This window comes from Patagioenas fasciata, chromosome 38 (genome assembly GCF_037038585.1).
Source record: "Patagioenas fasciata isolate bPatFas1 chromosome 38, bPatFas1.hap1, whole genome shotgun sequence".
Taxonomy (NCBI): domain Eukaryota; kingdom Metazoa; phylum Chordata; class Aves; order Columbiformes; family Columbidae; genus Patagioenas; species Patagioenas fasciata.
Window position 1 is genome coordinate 1,726,403 of NC_092557.1, and position 22,345 is coordinate 1,748,747.

A 22,345-nucleotide genomic window follows, 5' to 3' on the forward strand; every position below is an offset into this window, starting at 1 on the left:
TCGGGTATAAAAGGGCGCGGTGCAGGCGTCGCGGTTTCCGGTTCCGCGGCGGGCGCTGAGGGAGGAGGCGGAGGGCGCTGCTCCGCGGTCCCCGCGGGGTCCAGGGCCCCGGTCTCGGTTCCAGGACCCCCGGTCTCGGTTCCAGGACCCCCGGTCTCGGTTCCCCGGCTCCTGGTCTCGGTTCCCCGGGCCCCGCAGCCATGTCGGACACGTGGAGCTCGATCCAGGCGCACAAGAAGCAGCTGCACTCGCTCCGGGAGCGGCTGCAGCGCCGCCGCAAGATGGAGCCGCTCGGTCAGCGGGGAGGCCGCGGGTGAACGGGGCCATGGGAGGTGGGGGGTGATGGGGGTTAATGGGTATAATGAGGGGATAATGGGAGGTAATGGGGATAATGGGGGTTAATGGGGGTTAATGGCGATAATGGGAGGTAATGGGGGTAATGGGGATAATGAGGGGATAATAAGGGGATAATGGGGGTTAATGGGGATAATGGGGGTTAATGGGGATAATGGGGGTTAATGGGGATAATGAGGGGATAATGGGGGGTGATGGGGATAATGAGGGGATAATGGGGGGTAATAGGGGTAATGAGGGTTGTGGGGGTAATGGGGGTTAATGGGGATAATGAGGGGTTAATGGGGGGTAATAGGGGTAATGAGGGTTGTGGGGATAATGGGGGTAATGGGGGTTAATGGGGATAATGAGGGGTTAATGGGGGTAATGGGGGGTAATAGGGGTCGTGGGGATAATGGGGTTAACTGGGCTTAATGGGGGTTAATTGGGATAATGAGGATAATGGGGTTAATGGGAGTTAATGAGGATAATGGGAGTGAATGGGGATATATGGGGTTAATAGGGTTAATTGGAATAGTGGGGGTTAATGGGGATAAAGGGGGTTAATGGGGGTTAATGGGTTAAATGGGGTAATGGGGGCTAAGTGGATTAATGAGGGTTAATGGGGATTAGGGGTTAATGGGGTTAATGAGGATAACGAGGGTTAACGGGGGTTAATGAGGGATAATGGGGTCAATGAGGATAAGTGGGGGTTAATTGGGATAACGGGGATAACGAGGGTTAATGGGGTTAATTGGGATACTGGGGGTTAATGGGGTTATGGGTTAATTAGGGAGGTCAGGGGTTAATTAAGGGGTTGGTTGGGATGAATTAGGGGTTAACGAGGGGTCAGGGGTTAACGAGCGGTCATTCCCCCCCAGACCCGCCCCGCACGGACAGCCCCGCCCCCTCCCCCGCCAGCCCCGCCCCCGCCGCCCCCCCGGGCCAATCAGGAGGCTGCGCCGCCGAGGCCCCGCCCCCCGACCCCGCCCTGGAGCGGCGGCTGCTGCTGCGATTGGCCGACGTGGCGCTCCCGCTGCCCGCAGACTCGGCCGCCATTGGCCGCTCCATCGCCACCGTGAGTGCCCCAGCCTGACCAAAACCGCCTCCTTTACACTCGAAAAGTCGCGGCCCAAAATTGCCCAAAATGCCGTTATTTCCACTCAAAGCCTTGTGCCACGAAATCACCCAAAATGTCGCTATTTCCCCTTAAAAATTTGTGGCGCAAGTTTGCCCAAAATGCCGCTATTTCCACTTAAAAACTCACGGCCCAAAATTGCCCAAAACATCGTTATTTCCCCTTAAAATTCGTGTCTCAAAATGCCCCAAAATGTGGTTATTTCCCCTTAAAAATCCATGGCTCAAAATGCCCCAAAATGTCGCTATTTCCACTTAAAAATTCGTGGCCCAAAATTGCCCAAAACATCATTATTTCCCCTTAAAAATCCCCCGCTCAAAATGCCCCAAAATGCCGCTATTTCCACTTAAAAATTCATGGCCCAAAATTGCCCAAAACGCCGCTATTTCCACTTAAAAATTTGTGCCACAAAATTGCCCAAAATGTCACTATTTCCCCTTAAAAATTCACGGCTCAAAATGCCCCAAAATGTGGTTATTTCTACTTAATAATTCCTGGGTCAAAATGCCCCAAAATGCTGCTATTTCCCCTTAAAAATTCATGCCTCAAAATTGCCCAAAATGCCGTTATTTCCACTTAATAACTTATGACCCAAAATGACCTAAAACGCCGCTATTTCCCCTTAAAAATCCGCACCTCAAAATTGCCCAAAAGGCCGCTATTTCCCCCCAAACCCTCCCACCACAAACCCCCGTTATTCCCCCTAAACCCCTCAGAAGGCCCCAAACCGCCGCCATTTCCCCTGGAAAACTCGCGGCCCCACCACCGCGATTCCCGCTGCGCCAGCTTTCCCAAAACGGCGCCTTTTCCCCCCAAACGCGGCGCAGGCCGAGGCTCCGGCGCCGCAGCGCCAGGTGGAGAGCCTGCTGGAGAAGTTCGCCGCGCAGGAGCTCATCGAGATCAAGCGGCTCCAAGATGGCGCCGGCGCCACCCTCGTCACCTTCGCCGACCACTCCAAGCTGGCGGCCATGACGGGCGGCGGCGGCCCCGAAACGGCGGGAATTCGCCCCAAAAGCGAGAGGAAGCGGCGCGGCGAGGAGGAGGAGGAGGCGGGCGGGGCCAAGATGGCCGCCGGCGGGGAGCGTGAGGCGGGGAAGGAGGCCAAGAAATGGAGGAAGCAGGCGAGCGAGGTGGATCTGGAGATCGAGAGCCTGCTGAGCCAGCAGTCCACCAAGGAGCAGCAGAGCAAGAAGGTTCGACCCAAATCGGGGGAATTCCGCCCAAAATCGCAGCGGGGCGTTTCCCGCCAAAAGCGTTGGGCGGAGGTTGTTGGGTTGTTGCTCAAAATGTTGAAACTTTCTGTTAATATGATGAAAAATTGAGGGTTTTACCTCAAAAAGGTTGGGGGGCGCAAGGGGTTGAACCCCAAAGTGTTGAGATTTTGGGCTTTTATTGAGAAAAATGGCGATTTTTGAGGAGAAAATGGGGGAGTTTGGGGGTTTTTGGTGTTTCCCGCCAAAAGCGTTGAGAAGTGGTTGTTGGGTTGTTGCTCAAACTGTTGAGATTTTGGGTTAATATGATGAAAAATTGAGGGTTTTACCTCAAAAATGTTGGGGGGCGCAAGGGGTTGAACCCCAAAATGTTGAGATTTCGGGGTTTTATTGAGAAAAATGGCGATTTTTGAGGAGAAAATGAGGGAATTTGGGGGTTTTGAGGCGTTTCCTGCCAAAAGCGTTGGGCGGAGGTTGTTGGGTTGTTGCTCAAAATGTTGAAACTTTCTGTTAATATGATGAAAAATTGAGGGTTTTACCTCAAAAAGGTTGGGGGGCGCAAGGGGTTGAACCCCAAAATGTTGAGATTTTGGGGTTTTATTGAGAAAAATGGCGATTTTTGAGGAGAAAATGGGGGAGTTTGGGGGTTTTGTGCCGTTTCCCGCCACAGAAATGGCGGGAAAACCCTTGGCCGTCCCTTGAAACGCTGAAATTTTAGGTTTTCCCCCCCAAAAAGGCGTTTTTACCTCAGAAAAAGGGCGGGAAAACGCTCGATGCATCAGAAACGTCGTTTTTGCGCCCCAAAATGTGGCGTTTTCACCCCAAAACGTTGCGTTCTCGAGGAAAAATGGCGGGAAGACGCGTGGGTGATGTGGAGAAGGTCGAAATTTGGGGTTTTTGGGCCAAAAATGGGTGGTTTTGGGTCAAAAAAATGGCGGGAAAACGCGTAGGTGATGTGGAGAAGGTCGAAATTTGGGGTTTTTGGACCCAAAATGGGTGGTTTTGGGTGAGAAAAAGGGCGGGAAAACGCGTAGGTGATGTGGAGAAGCTTGAAATTTGGGGTTTTTGGGCCAAAAATGGGTGATTTTGGGTCAGAAAAAGGGCGGGAAAACGCTGAGAGTGTGGAGATGATGGTAGTGAAGCCTAAAAAGAGCGTTTTTGGGCTCAAAATGGGTGTTTTTGGGTCAGAAAAATGGCGGGAAAACGCGTAGGTGATGTGGAGGAGGTTGAAATTTAAGGTTTTTGGGCCCAAAATGGGTGATTTTGGGTCAGAAAAATGGCGGGAAAACGCATAGGTGATGTGGAGGAGGTCGAAATTTGGGGTTTTTGGGCCAAAAATGGGTGGGTTTGGGTCAGAAAAAGGGCGGGAAAACGCTGAGAGGGTGGAGATGATGGTGGTGAATCCTAAAAAGAGCGTTTTTGGGCTCAAAATGGGTGATTTTGGGTCAGAAAAATGGCGGGAAAACGCGTAGGTGATGTGGAGAAGGTCGAAATTTGGGGTTTTTGGGCCAAAAATGGGTGGGTTTGGGTCAGAAAAAGGGCGGGAAAACGCTGAGAGGGTGGAGATGATGGTGGTGAGTCCTAAAAAGAGCGTTTTTGGGCCTAAAATTGGTGTTTTTAGGTCAGAAAAATGGCGGGAAAACGCGTAGGTGATGTGGAGAAGGTTGAAATTTAAGGTTTTTGGGCCAAAAAAGGGTGGTTTTGGGTCAGAAAAATGGCGGGAAAACGCGTAGGTGATGTGGAGAAGGTCGAAATTTGGGGGTTTTTAGTGCAAAAATGGGTGGTTTTGGGTCAGAAAAAGGGCGGGAAAACGCTGAGAGGGTGGAGATGATGGTGTTTTGTCCTAAAAGGAGTGTTTTTGGGCCCAAACTGGGTGTTCTCAGGTGAGCCAGGAGATCCTGGAGCTGCTGAACACGACGACGGCCAAGGAGCAGTCGATCGTGGAGAAGTTCCGGTCGCGCGGGCGCGCGCAGGTGCAGGAATTCTGCGACCACGGCACCAAGGAGGAGTGCGTGCGCGCCACCCGCGCCGCCCGGCCCTGCCCCCGCCTGCACTTCCGGTACGCCCCGCACGCCCTCCCCTCCAAACCAGGAATTTCCGCCTCCAAACCAGGAATTTCCGCCTCCAAACCAGGAATTTCCGCCTCGAAATCAAAAATTTCCACCTCAAAAATTTCCACCTCGAAATACGGAATTTCCGTCACAAAATGCGAAATTTCCACCTCAAAATCAAAGATTTCCGCCTCGAAATGCAAAATTTCCACCTCAAAAATTTCCACCTCGAAATACGAAATTTCCGTCACAAATTGCGGAATTTCCACCTCAAAATCAAAAATTTCCGCCTTGAAATGTGAAATTTCCGCCTCAAAGTCTAAAATTTCCGCCTCAAAACGCGAAATTTCCGCCTCGAAATGTGAAATTTCCGCCTCGAAATGTGAAATTTCCGCCTCGAAATGTGAAATTTCCGCCTCGAAATGTGAAATTTCCGCCTCGAAATGTGAAATTTCCGCCTCGAAATGCGAAATTTCCACCTCAAAAATTTCCACCTCGAAATACGAAATTTCCGTCACAAAATGCGAAATTTCCACCTCAAAATCAAAGATTTCCGCCTCGAAATGCAAAATTTCCACCTCAAAAATTTCCACCTCGAAACGCGAAATTTCCGCCTCAAAACGTGAAATTTCCGCCTCAAAACGCGGAATTTCCGCCTCGAAATGCGAAATTTCCGTCACAAAATGTGAAATTTCCGCCTCGAAATGCGAAATTTCCACCTCAAAAATTTCCACCTCAAAATACGAAATTTCCGTCACAAAATGCGGAATTTCCACCTCAAAATCAAAAATTTCCGCCTTGAAATGTGAAATTTCCACCTCAAAGTCTAAAATTTCCGCCTCAAAATCCAAAAATTCCACCTCGAAATGCGAAATTTCCACACAAATTCCCCAGTTTCCCCCTGCAAAATTCCACGGAAATATCCGGATTTTGAACCCCAAATTCGAGATGAATTCCCCAATTCCAGCCCCAAAATCCCACCCAAACTTTCCCAATTCCAACCCCAAAATCCACCCAAATTCCCCAATTCCTCCCCCAAAATTCCACACAAGTTTTCCCACTTTCAACTCCAAAATTCCACCCAAACTTTCCCAATTCCAACCCCAAAACCCGCCCAGATTCCCCAATTCCAACCCCAAAACCCCACACAAATTTTCCAATTCCAACCCCAAAATTCCACACAAATTCTCCGATTCCAACCCCAAAATTCCACCCAAACTTTCCCAATTCCAACCCCAAAACCCCACACAAATTTCCCAATTCCAAACCCAAAATTTCCACACAAATTTCTCCATTCCAACCCCCAAGTCCCACATGAATTCCCCAATTCCTCCCCCAAAACCCCACACAAATTCCCCCAATTCCAACCCCAAAACCCCCCCCAGATTCCCCAATTCCAACCCCAAAATCCACACAAATTCCCCAATTTCTGCCCTCAAAATTCCACACAAATTTTCCCAATTCCAAACCCAAAATTCCGCATGAATCTCCCGACTTCTAACAGCAAAATTCCCCAATTCCTCCCCCAAAATCCCACACAAATTTTCCCAATTTCAACTCTAAAATTCCACCCAAACTTTCCCAATTCCAACCCCAAAGTCCCACACAAATTCCCCAATTCCAACTCCAGATTTCCACACAAATTCCCCAATTCCAACCCCAAAATCCACCCAAATTCCCCAATTCCTCCCCCAAAATTCCACACAAATTCCCCAATTCCAACCCCAAAATCCCACACAAATTTCCCAATTCCAACCCCAAAATCTCTCACAAATTCCCCAATTCCAACCCCAAAATCCCACACAAATTTCCCAATTCCAACCCCAAAATCTCTCACAAATTCCCCAATTCCAACCCCAAAATCCCACACAAATTCCCCAATTCCAACCCCAAAATCTCTCACAAATTCCCCAATTCCAACCCCAAAACCCCACACAAATTCCCCAATTCCAAACCCAAAATTTCCACACAAATTTCTCCATTCCAACCCCCAAGTCCCACATGAATTCCCCAATTCCTCCCCCAAAACCCCACCCAGATTCCCCGATTCCCACCCCAAACCCCGCCCAGATTCCCCGATTGCAGCCCCGCCCCCGCGCAGCTCCCCGTTGGCCCCGCCCCGATTTGGGACGTGGGGGGCTGGGTCTCCAGGCGCATCATCAACAAGCACACGGACGAGGCGCTGGGCGACTGCTCGTTCCTCAACACCTGCTTCCACATGGACACCTGCAAGTACGTGCACTACGAGATCGACGGGCGCCCCTCCCCGCCCCGCCACGCCCCGCCCCGCCCGCCCAGCCCGCCGCCGCCCGCCCCGCCCCGCGACCGCGCCGACGGACGCCTCTGCCCGCCCCAGGTACGCACGCCCCCCGGCAGCGCGGAACGGCTCCCGGCCTCCCCGCCGTCGCAGAACTTCCGCAGAATTTCCGCAGAATTATAGCAAAATTTCAGAATTTCTGCAGAATTTCAGAATTTCCGCAGAATTTCAGAATTTCCGCAGAATTTCAGAATTTCCGCAGAATTTCAGAATTTCCGCAGAATTTCAGAGTTTCCGCAAAAATTCAGAGTTTCTGCAAAATTTCAGGATTTCCACAAAATTTCAGGATTTCCGCAGAATTTCAGAATTTCTGCAAAATTTCAGAATTTCAGAATTTCACAATTTACTTTTCAGAATTTCCTCACAAATTCAGAATTATATCGAAGTTTCAAATTTCCTCAAAATTTGGGAACTTCATCAAAATGTCAGAATTTCCGCAGAATTTCAGAATTTCCGCAGAATTTCAGGATTTCCGCAGAATTTCAGAATTTCCGCAAAATTTCAGAATTTCACAATTTCAGAATTTAGTTTTCAGAATTTCCTCACAAATTCAGAATTATATCGAAATTTCCAATTTCCTCAAAATTTTGGAACTTCATCAAATTTGAAATTATAAATTTAAAATTTAGAAATTTGAAAGTTTGAGTTTGGAGTTTTGAAATTTGAAACTTTGAAATAATAAACTTGAAATTTTGAAGTTTGAAATTATAAATTTGGGATTTTGAAATTTGAAGTTTGAAATAATAATTTTGAAAATCTGAAATGTGAAATTTTGAAATTTGAACTCGTAAATTTGAAATTTTGAAAACTGAAAATGGAAACTTTGAAATTTGAAATTCTGAAATTTTGAAACTTGAAATTTTGAAACTTTAAATTTTGAATTTTGGATTTTGGAATTAGAACTTTTGCACCGTTGAGGTTTTGCAGCGCTAGAGTTCAGAGGTGTTGGTTTTTCCCGCTCCCCGCCCGCAGTGGATCTGCTGCGACATCCGCTACCTGGACGTGCGCATCCTGGGCAAGTTCGCGGTGGTGATGGCCGACCCGCCCTGGGACATCCACATGGAGCTGCCCTACGGGACCCTGACGGACGACGAGATGCGGCGCCTCAACATCCCCGTGCTGCAGGACGAGGGCTTCCTCTTCCTCTGGGTCACCGGCAGGTGCGGCCGCCCCCCCAGAGCCCCCCGAGCCAAGATGGCCGCCACCAGCAATCAAGATGGCAGCCAGCAGTAATCGGTATGGCTGCCACCAGTAATCAAGATGGCAGCCAGCAGTAATCGGTATGGCTGCCACCAGTAATCAAGATGGCAGCCAGCAGTAATCAATATGGTGGCCGCCATCAGTAATCAAGATGGCAGTTGTTAGTAATCAAGATGGCGGCCACCATGAACCAATATGGCGGCCGCCATGAACCAATATGGCGGTCACCATGAACCAATATGGCTGCCACCACCATGAACCAATATGGTGGCCACCATGAGCCAAGATTGTGGTCACCATGAACCAAGATGGCCGCCCCCATGAACCAAGGTGGCAGCCACCATGAACCAAGATGGCGGCCACCATGAACCAATATGGCTGCCACCACCGTGAACCTACATGGCGGCCACCATGAACCAATATGGCAACCACCACTAACCAAGATGGCGGCCACCATGAACCAATATGGCGGCCGCCATGACCCAATATGGTGGCCCCCATTAACCAAGATGGCGGCCACCATGAACCAATATGGCAACCACCACCATGAACCAATATGGCGGCCACCATGAACCAATATGGTGGTCACCATTAGCCAATATGGCAGCCACCATGAACCAATATGGCAACCACCACTATGAACCAATATGGTGGTCACCATGAACCAATATGGCTGCCACCACCATGAACCAATATGGTGGCCACCATGAGCCAAGATTGTGGTCACCATGAACCAAGATGGCGGCCCCCATGAACCAAGGTGGCAGCCACCATTAACCACGATGGCGGCCCCCAGTAACCAATATGGTGGCCCCCAGTAACCAATATGGCGGCCGCCAGTAACCAAGATGGCAGCCCCCAGTAACCGTTTTCCCCGCAGGGCCATGGAGCTGGGCCGCGAGTGCCTCAACCTGTGGGGGTGAGTGCGGGTCCCCCGCCCCCAGCGGCCGGGCTGTGCCCCCAGCTGCCCCCCGGCTCCGTGCAGGTACGAGCGCGTGGACGAGATCATCTGGGTGAAGACCAACCAGCTGCAGCGCATCATCCGCACCGGCCGCACCGGGCACTGGCTCAACCACGGCAAGGAGCACTGCCTGGTGAGTCCCCGCGCGCCCCGAAACGCGGGGAAACACCCAAACATCGCGTGGAACGGCCCCAAAAACACTTGGGATGACCCAAAGCTCCCCCCCCAAGGGGTTGGTACAGTCCGAGCAGAGCTGGGTGGGGATTGAGCGAAACACGCCATTTCACCCCAAAATCGCACCCCCAAATCCCACAAATATACATGGACCCCCCCTTTAATCCTCCCATCCCCACAATGACCCAAAATCCACAGAAATTGACCCCAAACCGACATAAATTGGCCCAAAAACCAAATGGAATGACCCAAACGCCCCTTCAAAGGGGTTGGTACAGTCCGAGCAGAGCTGGGTGGGGATTGAGCGAAACACGCCATTTCAGCCCAAAATCGCACCCCCAAACCCTACAGAAATACACGGACCCCCCCTTCAAGACTCCCATCCCCGCAATGACCCAAAATCCACAGAAATTGACCCAAAACCGACATAAAGTGGCCCAAAAACCAAATGGAATGACCCAAACACCCCTTCAAAGGGGTTGGTACAGTCCAAGCAGAGCTGGGTGGGGATTGAGCGAAACACGCCATTTCACCCCAAAATCGCACCCCCAAACCCTACAGAAATACACGGACCCCCCCTTCAAGCCTCCCATCCCCACAATGACCCAAAATCCACAGAAATTGACCCAAAAACCACATAAAATGACCCAAAAATCGCATGGAACGCGCCCAAAAACACTTGGAATGACCCAAAGTTCCCCCCCGAAGGGGTTGGTACAGTCTGAGCAGCACTGGGTGGGATTGAGCAAAATCCCCTTGTTTTGCCCCAAAATCTCACCCCCAAACCCTACAAAAATACACGGACCCCCCCTTCAAATTTCCCATCCCCAAAATGACCCAAAGTCCACATAAATTGCCCCAAAACCCACATAAAATGGCCTAAAACCCAAATGGAATGACCCGAACTCCCCCCCGCAGGGGTTGGTACGGCCCAGGCAGCGCTGGGAGGTGGGAGGGGGGGGGACCCCAAAATGTGTGGGTTTGACCCCAAAATGTGTGGATTTGAGCCCAAATTTGAGCCCCGAACCCACGGAAAACCCCAAAACTTGTGCCCAGAATTTGCACTCCTTAAAAAGCCCCAAAACACCCCAAAAATGTGATTTGGGAAGGGGGGGTTTGGGGTGAAAAAGGGGGGTTTGGGGTGAGGGATTTTGGGGTGGAAAAGGGGGGGTTTGGGGGTTGATTTTGGGGTGAAAAGGGGCATTTTGGGGCTGATTTTGAGGGTGAGAAAGGGGCATTTTGGGGCTGATTTTGGGGTGAAAAGGGGGGGTTTTGAGGGTGAAAAAGGGGCATTTTGGGGTGAAAAGGGGGGTTTTGGGGGTAAAAGGGCATTTTGGGGGTGATTTTGGGGTGAAAAGGGGGGTTTTGAGGGTGAGAAAGGGGCATTTTGGGGGTGATTTTGGGGTGAAAAGGGGGGTTTGGGGGCTGATTTTGAGGGTGAGAAAGGGGCATTTTGGGGGTGATTTTGAGGGTGAGAAAGGGGCATTTTGGGGCTGATTTTGGGGTGAAAAGGGGGGGTTTTGGGGCTGATTTTGAGGGTGAAAAAGGGGCATTTTGGGGGTGAAAAGGGGGGGTTTTGGGGGTGATTTTGAGGGTGAGAAAGGGGCATTTTGGGGGTGATTTTGGGGTGAAAAGGGGCATTTTGGGGGTGATTTTGGGGTGAAAAGGGGTATTTTGTGGGTGATTTTGAGGGTGAGAAAGGGGCATTTTGGGGGTGATTTTGAGGGTGAGAAAGGGGCATTTTGGGGGTGATTTTGGGGTGAGAAAGGGGCATTTTGGGGGTGATTTTGGGGTGAGAACGGTGCATTTCGGGGGTGATTTTGGGGGCCATTTCGGGGTGGTCTCGCGTGGAAGGGGCCGTTCTCGGGGTGACGCGTGCACCCCGCAGGTGGGTGTGAAGGGGACCCCCCAGGGCTTCAACCGCGGGCTGGACTGCGACGTCATCGTGGCCGAGGTGAGCGGCGCCCCCCCACGGGCCGGGCCCCTCGGGCAGGGGCTGACGGGGCTGCCCCAGGGGGTGACAGGGGCTGCCCCAGGGGGTGACAGGGGCTGCCCCAGGGGGTGACAGGGGCTGCCCCAGGGGGTGACAGGGGCTGCCCCAGGGGGTGACGGGGCTGCCCCAGGGGGTGACGGGGCTGCCCCAGGGGGTGACAGGGGCTGCCCCAGGGGGTGACGGGGCTGCCCCAGGGGGTGACAGGGGCTGCCCCAGGGGGTGACAGGGGCTGCCCCAGGGGGTGACGGGGCTGCCCCAGGGGGTGACGGGGCTGCCCCAGGGGGTGACGGGGCTGCCCCAGGGGGTGACGGGGCTGCCCCAGGTGCGCTCCACCAGCCACAAGCCCGACGAGATCTACGGCATGATCGAGCGCCTCTCCCCGGGCACCCGGAAGATCGAGCTCTTCGGGAGGCCCCACAACGTGCAGCCCAACTGGTGAGCGGGGGGTGTGTGGGGTTTTGGGGGGGGGCGCGGTGCGGTGACCGACGGGGCGTGCGCGCAGGATCACGCTGGGGAACCAGCTGGACGGGATCCACCTGCTGGACCCCGAGGTGGTGGCGCAGTTCAAGCAGCACTACCCGGACGGGGTCATCGCCAAGCCCAAGGGCCTCTGAGCGCGGAGCGGTGAGCGGCGGGGGGGTTTGGGGGGGTTTTGGGGGGAGGTTGGGGGGGGGTTTGGGGGGGTTTGGGGGGGGAATACGGGGGGAAGGGCTGGGGAGGAAAATGGCGGATGGCTGAGGGGAGTGGAGGCTGCGTGAGGGGAAAGGGGGTTGGGGTAAAATGGGGATTTTGTGGGGTAAGATGGGGTTTTGGGAGGGGAAATGGGGGTTTGGGAGGGGAAATGGGGGTTTGGGAGGGGAAATGGGGGTTTGGGAGGGGAAATGGGGGTTTGGGAGGGGAAATGGGGGTTTGGGAGGGGAAATGGGGTTTGGGAGGGGAAATGGGGTTTGGGAGGGGAAATGGGGGATTTTATGTGGTAAAATGGGGGTTTTGTGAGGTAAAATGGGGGTTTGTGAAGGGAAATGGGGGTTTTGAGGGGAAATGGGGGTTTTGTGAGGTGAAATGGGGGTTTTGTGGGGTAAAATGGGGTTTTGTGGGGTAAAATGGGGTTTTGTGGGGTAAAATGGGGGTTTTGTGAGGTGAAATGGGGGTTTTCAGGGGAAATGGGGGTTTGTGTGGTAAAATGGGGGTTTTGTGAGGTAAAATGGGGGTTTTGTGGGGTAAAATGGGGGTTTTGTGAGGTAAAATGGGGGTTTTGTGAGGTAAAATGGGGTTTTGTGGGGTAAAATGGGGTTTTGTGAGGTGAAATGGGGGTTTTGTGAGGTAAAATGGGGTTTTGTGAGGTAAAATGGGGTTTTGTGGGGTAAAATGGGGTTTTGTGACGGGAAATGGGGGGTTTGGGAGGTGAAATGGGGTTTTGTGAGGTGAAATGGGGTTTTGTGAGGTAAAATGGGGTTTTGTGAGGTAAAATGGGGTTTTGTGAGGTAAAATGGGGTTTTGTGAGGTAAAATGGGGTTTTGTGAGGTGAAATGGGGGTTTTGGGAGGTGAAATGGGGTTTTGTGAGGTAAAATGGGGTTTTGTGAGGTAAAATGGGGTTTTGTGAGGTGAAATGGGGGTTTTGTGAGGTAAAATGGGGTTTTGTGAGGGGAAATGGGGGTTTTGGGAGGTGAAATGGGGGTTTTGTGAGGGGAAATGGTTTTGTGGGGTAAAATGGGGGTTTTGGGAGGGGAAGTGGAGGCTTCATGAGGTGAAAGGGGGGTTTTGTGGGATAAAAGGGGGGATTTGTGGGGAAATGGGGGATTTTATGTGGTAAAATGGGGTTTTGTGCGGTAAAATGGGGGTTTTTGTGGGGTAAAATGGGGTTTCTGTGGTAAAATGGGGGTTTTGAGGTAACATTGGGGATTTTATGTGGTAAAATGGGGGTTTTGTGGGGTAAAATGGGGGGTTTGTGGGGTAAAATGGGGGATTTCTGGGGTAAAATGGGGGGTTTGTGGGGTAAAATGGGGGTTTTGAGGGGAAATGGGGGATTTTATGTGGTAAAAGGGGGGATTTGTGGGGTAAAATGGGTTTTTTGTGGGGAAATGGGAGATTTTATGTGGTAAAAGGGGGTTTTGTGGGGTAAAATGGGGGTTTTGTGAGGTAAAATGGGGCTTTTGTGACAAAAGGGGGGATTTCTGTGTAAAACGGGCGTTTTTTGGGGTAAAAAGGGGTGTTTTGGGTTTAAACGGGTGATTTTGGAAGCGAAAGGGGATCTTTGAGGGGTTTTTAGGGTAAAATGTGGGGAATTGGGGTTAAAATGTGGGGAATTGGGTTAAAATGTGAGGGAATTGGGTTAAAATGTGGGGGGAATTGGGTTAAAATGTGGGGGAATTGGGTTAAAATGTGAGGGAATTGGGTTAAAACGTGGGGAATTGGGTTAAAATGTGAGGGAATTGGGTTAAAATGTGGGGAATTGGGTTAAAACGTGGGCAGTTTTGTCAAAACACACGGAATTGCCTCAAAATGGGAGGGCAAATAGCCTTAAAATCTAAGAACATTATCAAAATAGGGCGATTATCCCCACATAAACCCACTCGCCCCACTTTACCCCAAAACCCCCTCAAAACCTCACAAAACCCTCACAAAACCTCACAAAACCTCACAAAACCTCACAAAACCCCCTCAAAACCTCACAAACCCCCCCAGAAGCGCCGCACCGCGCGTTTTTTGGGCGGAAAAGCGTGTTTTCGGTGTGGAAAAGCGCTTTATTTGACGAACACCACGCCTCCCGCGTTGCGCGCCGCCAGCCAGGCCAGGAACACGTCCCTGAGGGGAGGGGGGGGGCGCGGAAAGGGCGGGAAATGAGCGGCTGGGGCGGAACCCCGGGGGTTTTTGCGGTACGGGGGGGGGGATAAGGGGTGGATGTATGGATCCCATACCGGCAGTGGCGCACCAGGCACTCGGAGCTGCAGTACTCGTCGTCCCAGTCCGCGCTGCGCACCGGCGCGTTGAGGCAGCCCAGGCGCACGCAGCGCGGCCGAGGCGGGGACTCCACCAAGTGCAGCGCCACGGGGGGGGGCGACTCCACCTGCCGGCGGCAAACGCGCGTTTTAAAGGCTTTTTGTGGCGGTTTAACGCTGAACAGGGCGAGTTGAAGCGTGTTTGAGGGGATGGGGCGTTCGGGGGGGCGATGGGGGGGTTGGGGGGTGAAACAGGGGTTGGGGAGCGGATCCCCTCCCCCCCCGCGGTGGTGGAATGGAATGGTCCGCGGGGCTATGGGGGAAATGGGGGGGAAATTGGGGGGTTTGGGGGATTAATTGGGGAATTATTTGGGGGGAATGGGGGAATTAATTGGGGGAAATGGAGGAATTAATTGGGGAATTATTTGGGGGGAATGGGGGAATTAATTGGGGGGAAATTGGGGATTAATTGGGGGGAAATTGGGGAATTAATTGGGGGGAATGGGGGAATTAATTGGGAATGGGGAATTATGGGGGGGAATGGGGAACTAATTGGGGGGAATTGGGGAATTAATGGGGGAATTAATTGGGGGGAAATGGGGAATTAATTGGGGGGAAAAGGGGGATTAATTGGGGAAATAATTGGGGGAAATGGGGGGGAAATTGGGGAAGTAATTGGGGGGAATGGGGAATTAATTGGGGGGAAATTGGGGAATTTTGGGCTGGAAATATTGAGGTGGAAGTTGGGGAATTTTGGGGTGAAATTGGGAATTAATTGGGAATGGGGAATTAATTGGGGGGAAATGGGGAATTAATTGGGGGAAATGGGGGATTAATTGGGGTAGGAATCAGGGAATTTTGGGCTGGAAATTGGGGATTTTGGGGGGTAAAATTGGGGAAGTTTGGGGTGGAAAGTGCAAATTTTTGGGGGTAAAATTGGGGAATTTTGGGGTGGAAATTGGGGAATCTTTTGGGGTGAAACTGGGCGATATTTTAGGGTGGAAATGGGGGAATTTTGGGGTGGAAAGGGGCAATTTTGGGGTGGAAAGGGGCAATTTTTGGGGTGGAAAGGGGCAATTTTGGGGTGGAACCTCCATCCCCCCCACCCCTGTTTGTGTTCGGTGCCCCCCAGCCCCCCCCCCGGAACCCCCCCCCCCGGAATTGCCCCAAGGAGGGCGGCAGGGCCCCCAGAGCTCACCTCGGGCACCACGTCCCCCGCCATCACCTCCACGTCCCCCGCGGGGGCGGCGCCGCCGTTCTGCGGGGTTTGGGGGGGGGTCCCCGCGTCCCCCGCCCCTCCCCCCCCCACCGCCGCCGCCACCTCGAGGCGCAGGGGGGGGATTTGCAGGGGGGGAGGGGGCAGGATCTTGATGTGCAGCGGGGGAGGGGGCGGCTGGTGGATTTTGGGGGGGGGCGCGGCGCTGGCGGGGGGGGCGGGGGGCGGGGTCTGCATGGCCTGCAGCGGGGGGGGCGGCTGGAGCACGGCGACCTGGGGGGGGGGCTGCTGGGGGGGGGGCGGCATTTGCTGCAAGGGCGGGGGCTGGAGGAGGGAGCGGGTGAGGATTTGGGGGCCCCCTCCCCCCCCCGGCTGCGCGGCCCCTCCCCCGGCGCGCGCGGCCACCACGGTGGCGGGGATGACGGTCACCACCCCCCCCCCCGCCGACGGCACCGCCAGCGAGGGCGGCAGCAGCTGCTTGGGGATCAGCAGCTTGGTGATGGGGGGGGGCGGGGGCGCGGGGGGGGCGGGGGCGGGGGAGGGGTCCGGGGAGGCGGGGGGAGGGGCGGGGTCGGGCTCTGCGGGCTCCGCCGAGGTCTGGAAGAGAGGGGGGGCGGTTACAAAGGGGGCGGGGAGAAGGGAAAGGGGGCGTGGCTAAGGGAAAGGGTGTGGCTAAGGGAAAAGGGGTGGGGTTTAAATAGGAGGTGGGCTTAAGGTATAATGGAGGTCTATGGAGAGAGAGAAGGGGCGTGGCTAAGGAAAAGGAGGCGTGGTTAAGGGAAAGGGGGTGGGGTTTAAATAGGGGGCGGGATTAAGGTAGAATGGGGTTCTATGGAGAGAGGGAAGGGGTGTGGCTAAGGGAAAGGGGGCGTGGCAAAGGGAAAGGGGTGGGGTTTATATAGGGGGTGGGATTAAGGTACAATGGGGTTCTGTGGAGAGAGGGAAGGGGTGTGGCTAAGGGAAAGGGGGTGTGGCTAAGGGAAAAGGGGTGGGGTTTAAATAGGGGGCGGAGTTAAGATAGAATGGGGCTCTATGGAGAGACCGAGGGGGCGGGGCTAAGGGAAAGGGGGTGGGGTTTAAATAGGGGGTGGGCTTAAGATATAATGGTGGTCTATGGAGAGAGGGAAGGGGCGGGGCTAAGGGAGAGGAGGCGGGGCAAAGGGAAAGGGGGCGTGGCTAAGGGAAGGGGGAGGGGTTAAAATATAATGGGGTTCTATGAGATTAGGAAGGGGCGTGGCCAAGGGAAAGGGGGCGGGCCTTAAGTAGGGGTGGGGTTAAAATAGGGGGTGGGGTCAAAAGGGGGTGTGTCTAAGACACGGGGCGGGGCTAGGGAAGGGGGCGTGGCCTAATTAGGGGCGGGGTGGAAGGGGGTGGGGCTAAGTGGAAGGGGCGGGGCTAAGGGAAAGGGGTGGGGCTAAGAGAAAGGGGTGGGGCTAAGGGGAAGGGGCGTGGCCAAGGGGAAGGGGGCGGGGCCAGCACGACCTGCACGGCGCGGTAGGCCTCGAGCGCCCGCAGGTACTCCTGCTTGGCCGCCTCCGTCTTGCGCTTGTACACCTGCAACGGCCCCAAAACCGCGTGAAACCGCCCCGAAACGGCCCCGCCCCCCGCCCGGCCCCGCCCCGCCCCCACCTGCTTCTGCTCCTCCCCCAGGCTGTCCCACATGGACGCCACGATCTTGGAGACCTCTCCGAAGGTGGCGTTGGGGTTCTGGCCCTTGATGGCGGCCTGCGTGTCGCGGAAGAAGAGCGCGTAGGCCGACACCGGCTTCTGCGGCTCGTTGGGGTCCTTCTTCTTCTTGGCCTTCTTGGGCGCCTTGCGCGGGGGCGGCGCCGACGGCGCGGGGGGCGCGGGGGGCGGGGACGGCTTGGGGGCGCCCGCCTGCGGGGGGGGAGGGGAGGGGGGGACACAAGCGTCAACGTGTTCAGAGTTTGGAAGGGTTTCAAAGGGCTTCACATTTGGGAAGGTTCAGAAGTTGTTTAAACGTGGAGGGAGGGATTTCAAAAGATTTCAAAATGGGGAAGAACTGCAAAAAATTTTTAAGTTTGGAAAAATTTCAAAAATTTTCAAAATTTGGAAGAATTTCAAAAGTTTTTTAAATTCGGGAAAATTTCAAAAATTTCTTAAAATCTGGAAAATTTCAAAAATTTCTTAAAATCTGGAAAATTTCAAAAATTTTTTAAATTTGGGAAAATTTCAAAAATTTCTTAAAATCTGGAAAATTTCAAAAATTTTTTAAATTTGGGGAAATTTCAAAAATTTTTTAAATTCGGGAAAATTTCAAAAATTTCTTAAATTCGGGAAAATTTCAAAAATTTTTTAAATTTGGAAAAAATTCAAAAATTTCTTAAATTTGGAAAAATTTCAAAAATTTTTTAAATTTGGAAGAATTTCAAGGATCTTTAAAATTTGGGAAAATTTTTAAAAATTTCAAAGGTTTTCAAGATTCAGAAAAATCCGAAAATTTTCTAAAGTTTGGAAGAACTTCAAGAATTAAAATTTGGAAGGATTTCAAAAGTTTTTAAAATTGGGAAAAATATCCAAAAATTTTTTAAATTTGGAAGAATTTCAAGAGTTTTTAAAATTTAGGGAAATTTCAAATTTTTTTTAAAATCGGAAAATTTCCGAAAGTTCTTAGAATCTGAAAGAAATCCAAACATTTTTAAAATCTGGAAAAATTCCAAAAATTCTGTAGGTTTTGCAAAATTCCAATAATTAATAAAATTTGGGGAAATGGCAAAAAATTTTTAAAGCATCAAAAAATTACAAGGATTTTTAAAATTTGCAGAAATTCAAAACCTTAAATTTGGAAAAATTCCAAAATTGAAAAAATTCCAGGAGTTTTTCAAAATTTGCAAGATTCTGAAAATTTTTTGAGATTTCTGGGAAGTTTTGAAAATTTTGAGGTTTTGAAAAAAATTTTGGAAAGTCTGAAAAATTTTGAAAAATTTGGGGAGTTTTTCACATTTTGAAGATTTCGGGAATTTGGGGAAATTTGGAAAGTTTGTGGATTTTCTGAAAAGTTTGAAAACTTTTGAAATCTTGGGAATTGGGGGAAATTTGGGGAAATGTCAGGAACCCCCAAAGCGCCTGCAAATGGGGGTGGGGGGAGGGGCGGGGCCAACGTCCCCCACTCACCAGCTCGTCCGGGGGGGTCCCGGGGGGGGAGGGGGGCGGCGAGAGCTGCCGCTCGGGGGAGGGGGCGGGGGGCGGGGTCCCCAGGGTGGGCGGAGCTCCCGGCGGCCCCGCCCCCGCCCCGCCCAGGCTGAGCCCCAGCTGCGAGCTGAGCTCCGATTGGTCGATGGTGGTGAGGTGGGCGGGGCCCAGCAGCCCCCCCGGGCTCAGGGAGCCAATGGGGACGTCGATGGTGACGGGGGGCGGGGCGCTGAACGGCTCCAGCTCCTGGGGGCACCCAAAGACCCCGTTATTCGCCCCAAAGACCCCGTTATTTGCCCCAAAACCCCCGTTATTTGCCCCAAAGACCCCGTTATTCGCCCCAAAGACCCCTTTGGTCGCCCCCAAACTTCCCCCACGTCCCCAATTTTCCCCTTTTCCCCCCAAATTTCCCCAAAACGCCCCCATTTCCCCATCACAACAATTTGAATTTCCCCCCAAAACGCCCCAACTTCCCAACCAAAAAACCCCAATTTCCCCCAAAATACCCCAATTTCCCCCATCAAAAAACCCAATTTCCCCCCAATCCCCCCCATTCCCACCCCAAAAACCCCCAATTTCCCCCCAAAAACCCCCAATTTCCCCCCAAAACGCCCCAATTTCCACATCTAAAAAACCCCAATTTCCTCCAAAACCCCAATTTCCCCCGATCCCCCCCATTCCCACCCCAAAACCCCCCAATTTCCCCCCAAAACGCCCCAATTTCCCCCATCAAAAAACCCAATTTCCCCCCAATCCCCCCCATTCCCACCCCAAAAACCCCAATTTCCCCCCAAAACGCCCCCATTCCCACCCCAAAAACCCCCAATTCCCCCCAAACCACCCAAAACCCCAATTCCCCCCAAACCGCCCCAATTCCCCCCAAACCGCCCCAATTCCCCCCAAACCGCCCCAATTCCCCGCGCTCCCCCCGCGCACGGCACCAGCGGCTCCATCATGGCGACCGGCAGCTCCAGCGCCGCCCCCACGCCGTAGGGGGCGCCGTGCGGGGGGTGGGGCTGCGGGGGGGGCGGGAAGGGGGAGGGGCCGGGGGGCGGCTCCCCCAGCTCCTCCAGGTGCGCGACCACCTCGGGGTCGGGCTCCAGCGCGATGGGGGGCAGCTCGAACTCCTCGTCGCCCAGGCTGGGCGTGTGGAACGTCTGCAACGCCCAGAGCGCCCGGTCCAGCGCCGCCCCCGCTCCCGCGCGCCCCCCGCTCCGCGCCGCCCCGCCCCCCGCTCCACGCCACCCCCGCTCCCGCGCGCCCCCCGCTCCGCGCCGCCCCGCCCCCTCCCGCCACGCGGGGGCCTTCCCGCGGCCACAAGGACAGGGTTGGGGGAGGGGCTGCTGGGGGCCAACGCGCCGCCCACGCCCCCAAAACCGACGTTGGGACCATGGAACTTCAAATTCCGAGGATTTTGAAAATTTGGAAATTTTGAAATTTCAAATTTTGAAATTTTAAAAATTTTGAATTTTTCAGAATTTTAAATTTTGGAAATTTGAAAATTTTAGAATTTCAAATTTTGAAATTTTGAAAATTTTAGAATTTCAAGTTTTGAAATTTTGAAATTCTGAAATTTCAGATTTTGAGAATTTGAAAATTTTGAAATTTCAAATGTTGGAATTTTGAAAATTTTGAAATTTCAAATCTTGGAATTTTGAAAATTTTGGAATTTTAAATTTTGAAAATCTGAAACTTTTGAAATTTCAAATGTTGGAATTTTGAAAATTTTGAAATTTCAAATGTTGGAATTTTGAAAATTTTGAAATTTCAAATGTTGGAATTTTGAAAATTTTGAAATTTCAAATGTTGGAATTTTGAAAACTTTGAAATTTCAAATGTTGACATTTTGAAAATTTTAGAATTCTAAATTTTGGAAATTTGAAAATTTGAGGTTTCAAGTTTTGAAATTTTGGGGATTTTAAGCGTTCAACTCTTGAAAATTGTGAAATTTCAAGTTTTGAAAGTTCATGTTTTGAAATGTTGAAATTTCCAAGTCCCAAATTCCGAAATTTCCAGAGTTTTGAAGTCTGAAATTTCCAGAGTTTTGGGCATCTCAGAGCTCAAAGCTAAAAATCTACAATTTCCAAATTCCAAACTCAACATTTCAAAATCCAAAAATTCCAAATTTTAAAATTTAAAATTTGAGGTTTAAAATTTTAGATTTTAAATTTTAAATTTTAAATCTCAAATTTTAAGTTTTGAGTTTTAGGGAATTGTTTTGAGGCCGTTTCCCGCCACTTTTCGCCTCATTATAACAACTCATTGAGGTTTTTCGTTGCGTTTTTGGCCGCGCCAAAATTAAAATCCTTAATTTTACAAATGAATTAATCTCAAAATCGGAGTTTTTGTGGCGTTTTCCGCTGCTTCCCCGCCCACTTTCCCCCCCATTTTCGCCACTTTAGGAACAAAACCCCGGCCCCAAGGACCCAAAACGTTACAAATGCGGGATTGTGGCGCTTTTGGGGTGCCCATGGGGGCGTTTTGGCCGTTTCCAGGCGTTTTTGCCCCAAAACGCGCAGTTCCGCTCTCACCTCGGCGCCCGTCAGGAAGGGGTGCGCGGCCCCCGTGATGGCCAGGTAGTTATCGCTGCCCCCGGGAAACTGCGGAAACACCCCAAAAACGCCCAAATTCCACCCAAAACCACCCACGTTACCCCAGGGGTCCCCCCCCAGCGCCAGGTGGGCCCCAAACCGCCCCAAATTGGCCCAAAATGCCCCAAATTCCACCCAAAATCACCCAAGTTCTCCTCAGGGGTTCCCCACCCAGACCCAAGCGTTGCCCCAAAAGGCCCCAAATTCCACCCGAAAAGCCCCAAATTCCCCCCAAAAAGCCCCAAATTCACCTCAGGGACCCCCCCCCCCCCCGACCCAAGTTTGCCCAAAAAGCCCCAAATTGGGCCCAAAATGCCCCAAATTCCACCCAAAATGACCCAAGTTCTCCTCAGGGGATTCCCCCCCCCCCAGACCCAAAAAGCCCCAAATTCTCCTCAAAAAGCCCCAAATTTACCTCAGGGGTTCCCCCCCCCCGCCCCCTAGACTCAAATTCCAACCAAAAAGCCCCAAATTCCACCCAAAAAGCCCCAAATTCACCTCATGGGACCCCCCCCCCCCCAGACCCAAATTTACCCAAAACGCCCCAAATTATCCCCAAAAGCCCCAATTTTTCCCAAAAAGCCACAAATTCGCCCCAAATTCCCGCCAAACCCCCCCCAAAGCCGCCAATTCCCCTCCCGGCCCCCCCCACCCCCCCCGCTGCCCCAAAACGCCCCGAATTCCCCCCAAAACGCCCCTAAACCCCGTTCCCCCCCCCCCCACGACGCCCTCCCGGCCCCAAAAGGCCCCGAATCGCCCCAAATTTGCCGAAAATCGCCCCAATTTTCACCTCCATGGCGCCGCTCCCCCCGCCAACCGGAAGTCCCGCCCTCCCCGGCCGCCATGGGTCCGCCCAGCGCTCGCACCATAGAGACGGCGGCCGGATCGCCGCCCACAGGTTGAGGACGGGCGAGTGGGGGCGGGGAAAATTCCCGGGGGGGCTCATTGTGCCCCCCCCGGTTACTTTTGGGGGTTGCGGCGTTTTTGGGGGGGGCGGGAGGAGCGCGGGGAGGGGTTGGAGGACCGAGCTAGAGCGTCGATATTGGAGGGAGGGGGGAATGAGCGAG

At 52.5% G+C, this 22,345-nt stretch overlaps 2 protein-coding genes across 6 annotated transcripts; one reads left to right on the forward strand and one right to left on the reverse strand.

Moving 5' to 3' along the window:
- Positions 1–37: 37 nt before the first annotated feature.
- On the forward strand, positions 38–14,500 carry METTL3 (methyltransferase 3, N6-adenosine-methyltransferase complex catalytic subunit). Of its 5 annotated transcripts, XM_071801427.1 has the most exons (14): positions 38–106; positions 149–294; positions 1,215–1,411; positions 2,299–2,664; positions 4,566–4,741; positions 6,885–7,089; positions 8,023–8,210; positions 9,131–9,169; positions 9,236–9,344; positions 11,274–11,339; positions 11,400–11,408; positions 11,688–11,813; positions 11,881–12,002; positions 14,065–14,500. In XM_071801427.1, exons 2-14 carry the CDS (start codon positions 201–203, stop codon positions 14,129–14,131), a joined length of 1,764 nt encoding a protein of 587 aa, XP_071657528.1. In that variant the 5' UTR covers positions 38–106; positions 149–200; the 3' UTR covers positions 14,132–14,500. The 5 variants fall into 5 exon arrangements, with proteins under 5 accessions (XP_071657528.1, XP_071657527.1, XP_071657529.1 ...); XM_071801426.1 differs by lacking the exons at positions 38–106; positions 11,400–11,408 and adding an exon at positions 11,530–11,538 and having other exon boundaries at positions 146–294; XM_071801428.1 differs by lacking the exons at positions 38–106; positions 11,400–11,408 and having other exon boundaries at positions 146–294; positions 11,680–11,813.
- Positions 14,103–22,239, reverse strand: TOX4 (TOX high mobility group box family member 4). The gene is made up of 9 exons (XM_071801425.1): positions 22,069–22,239; positions 21,219–21,287; positions 19,629–19,844; positions 18,670–18,933; positions 17,164–17,412; positions 17,017–17,088; positions 15,517–16,131; positions 14,298–14,446; positions 14,103–14,184 (listed from the first exon to the last, which is right to left on the reverse strand). Exons 1-9 carry the CDS (start codon positions 22,222–22,224, stop codon positions 14,124–14,126), a joined length of 1,851 nt encoding a protein of 616 aa, XP_071657526.1. The 5' UTR covers positions 22,225–22,239; the 3' UTR covers positions 14,103–14,123.
- Positions 22,240–22,345: the final 106 nt, after the last annotated feature.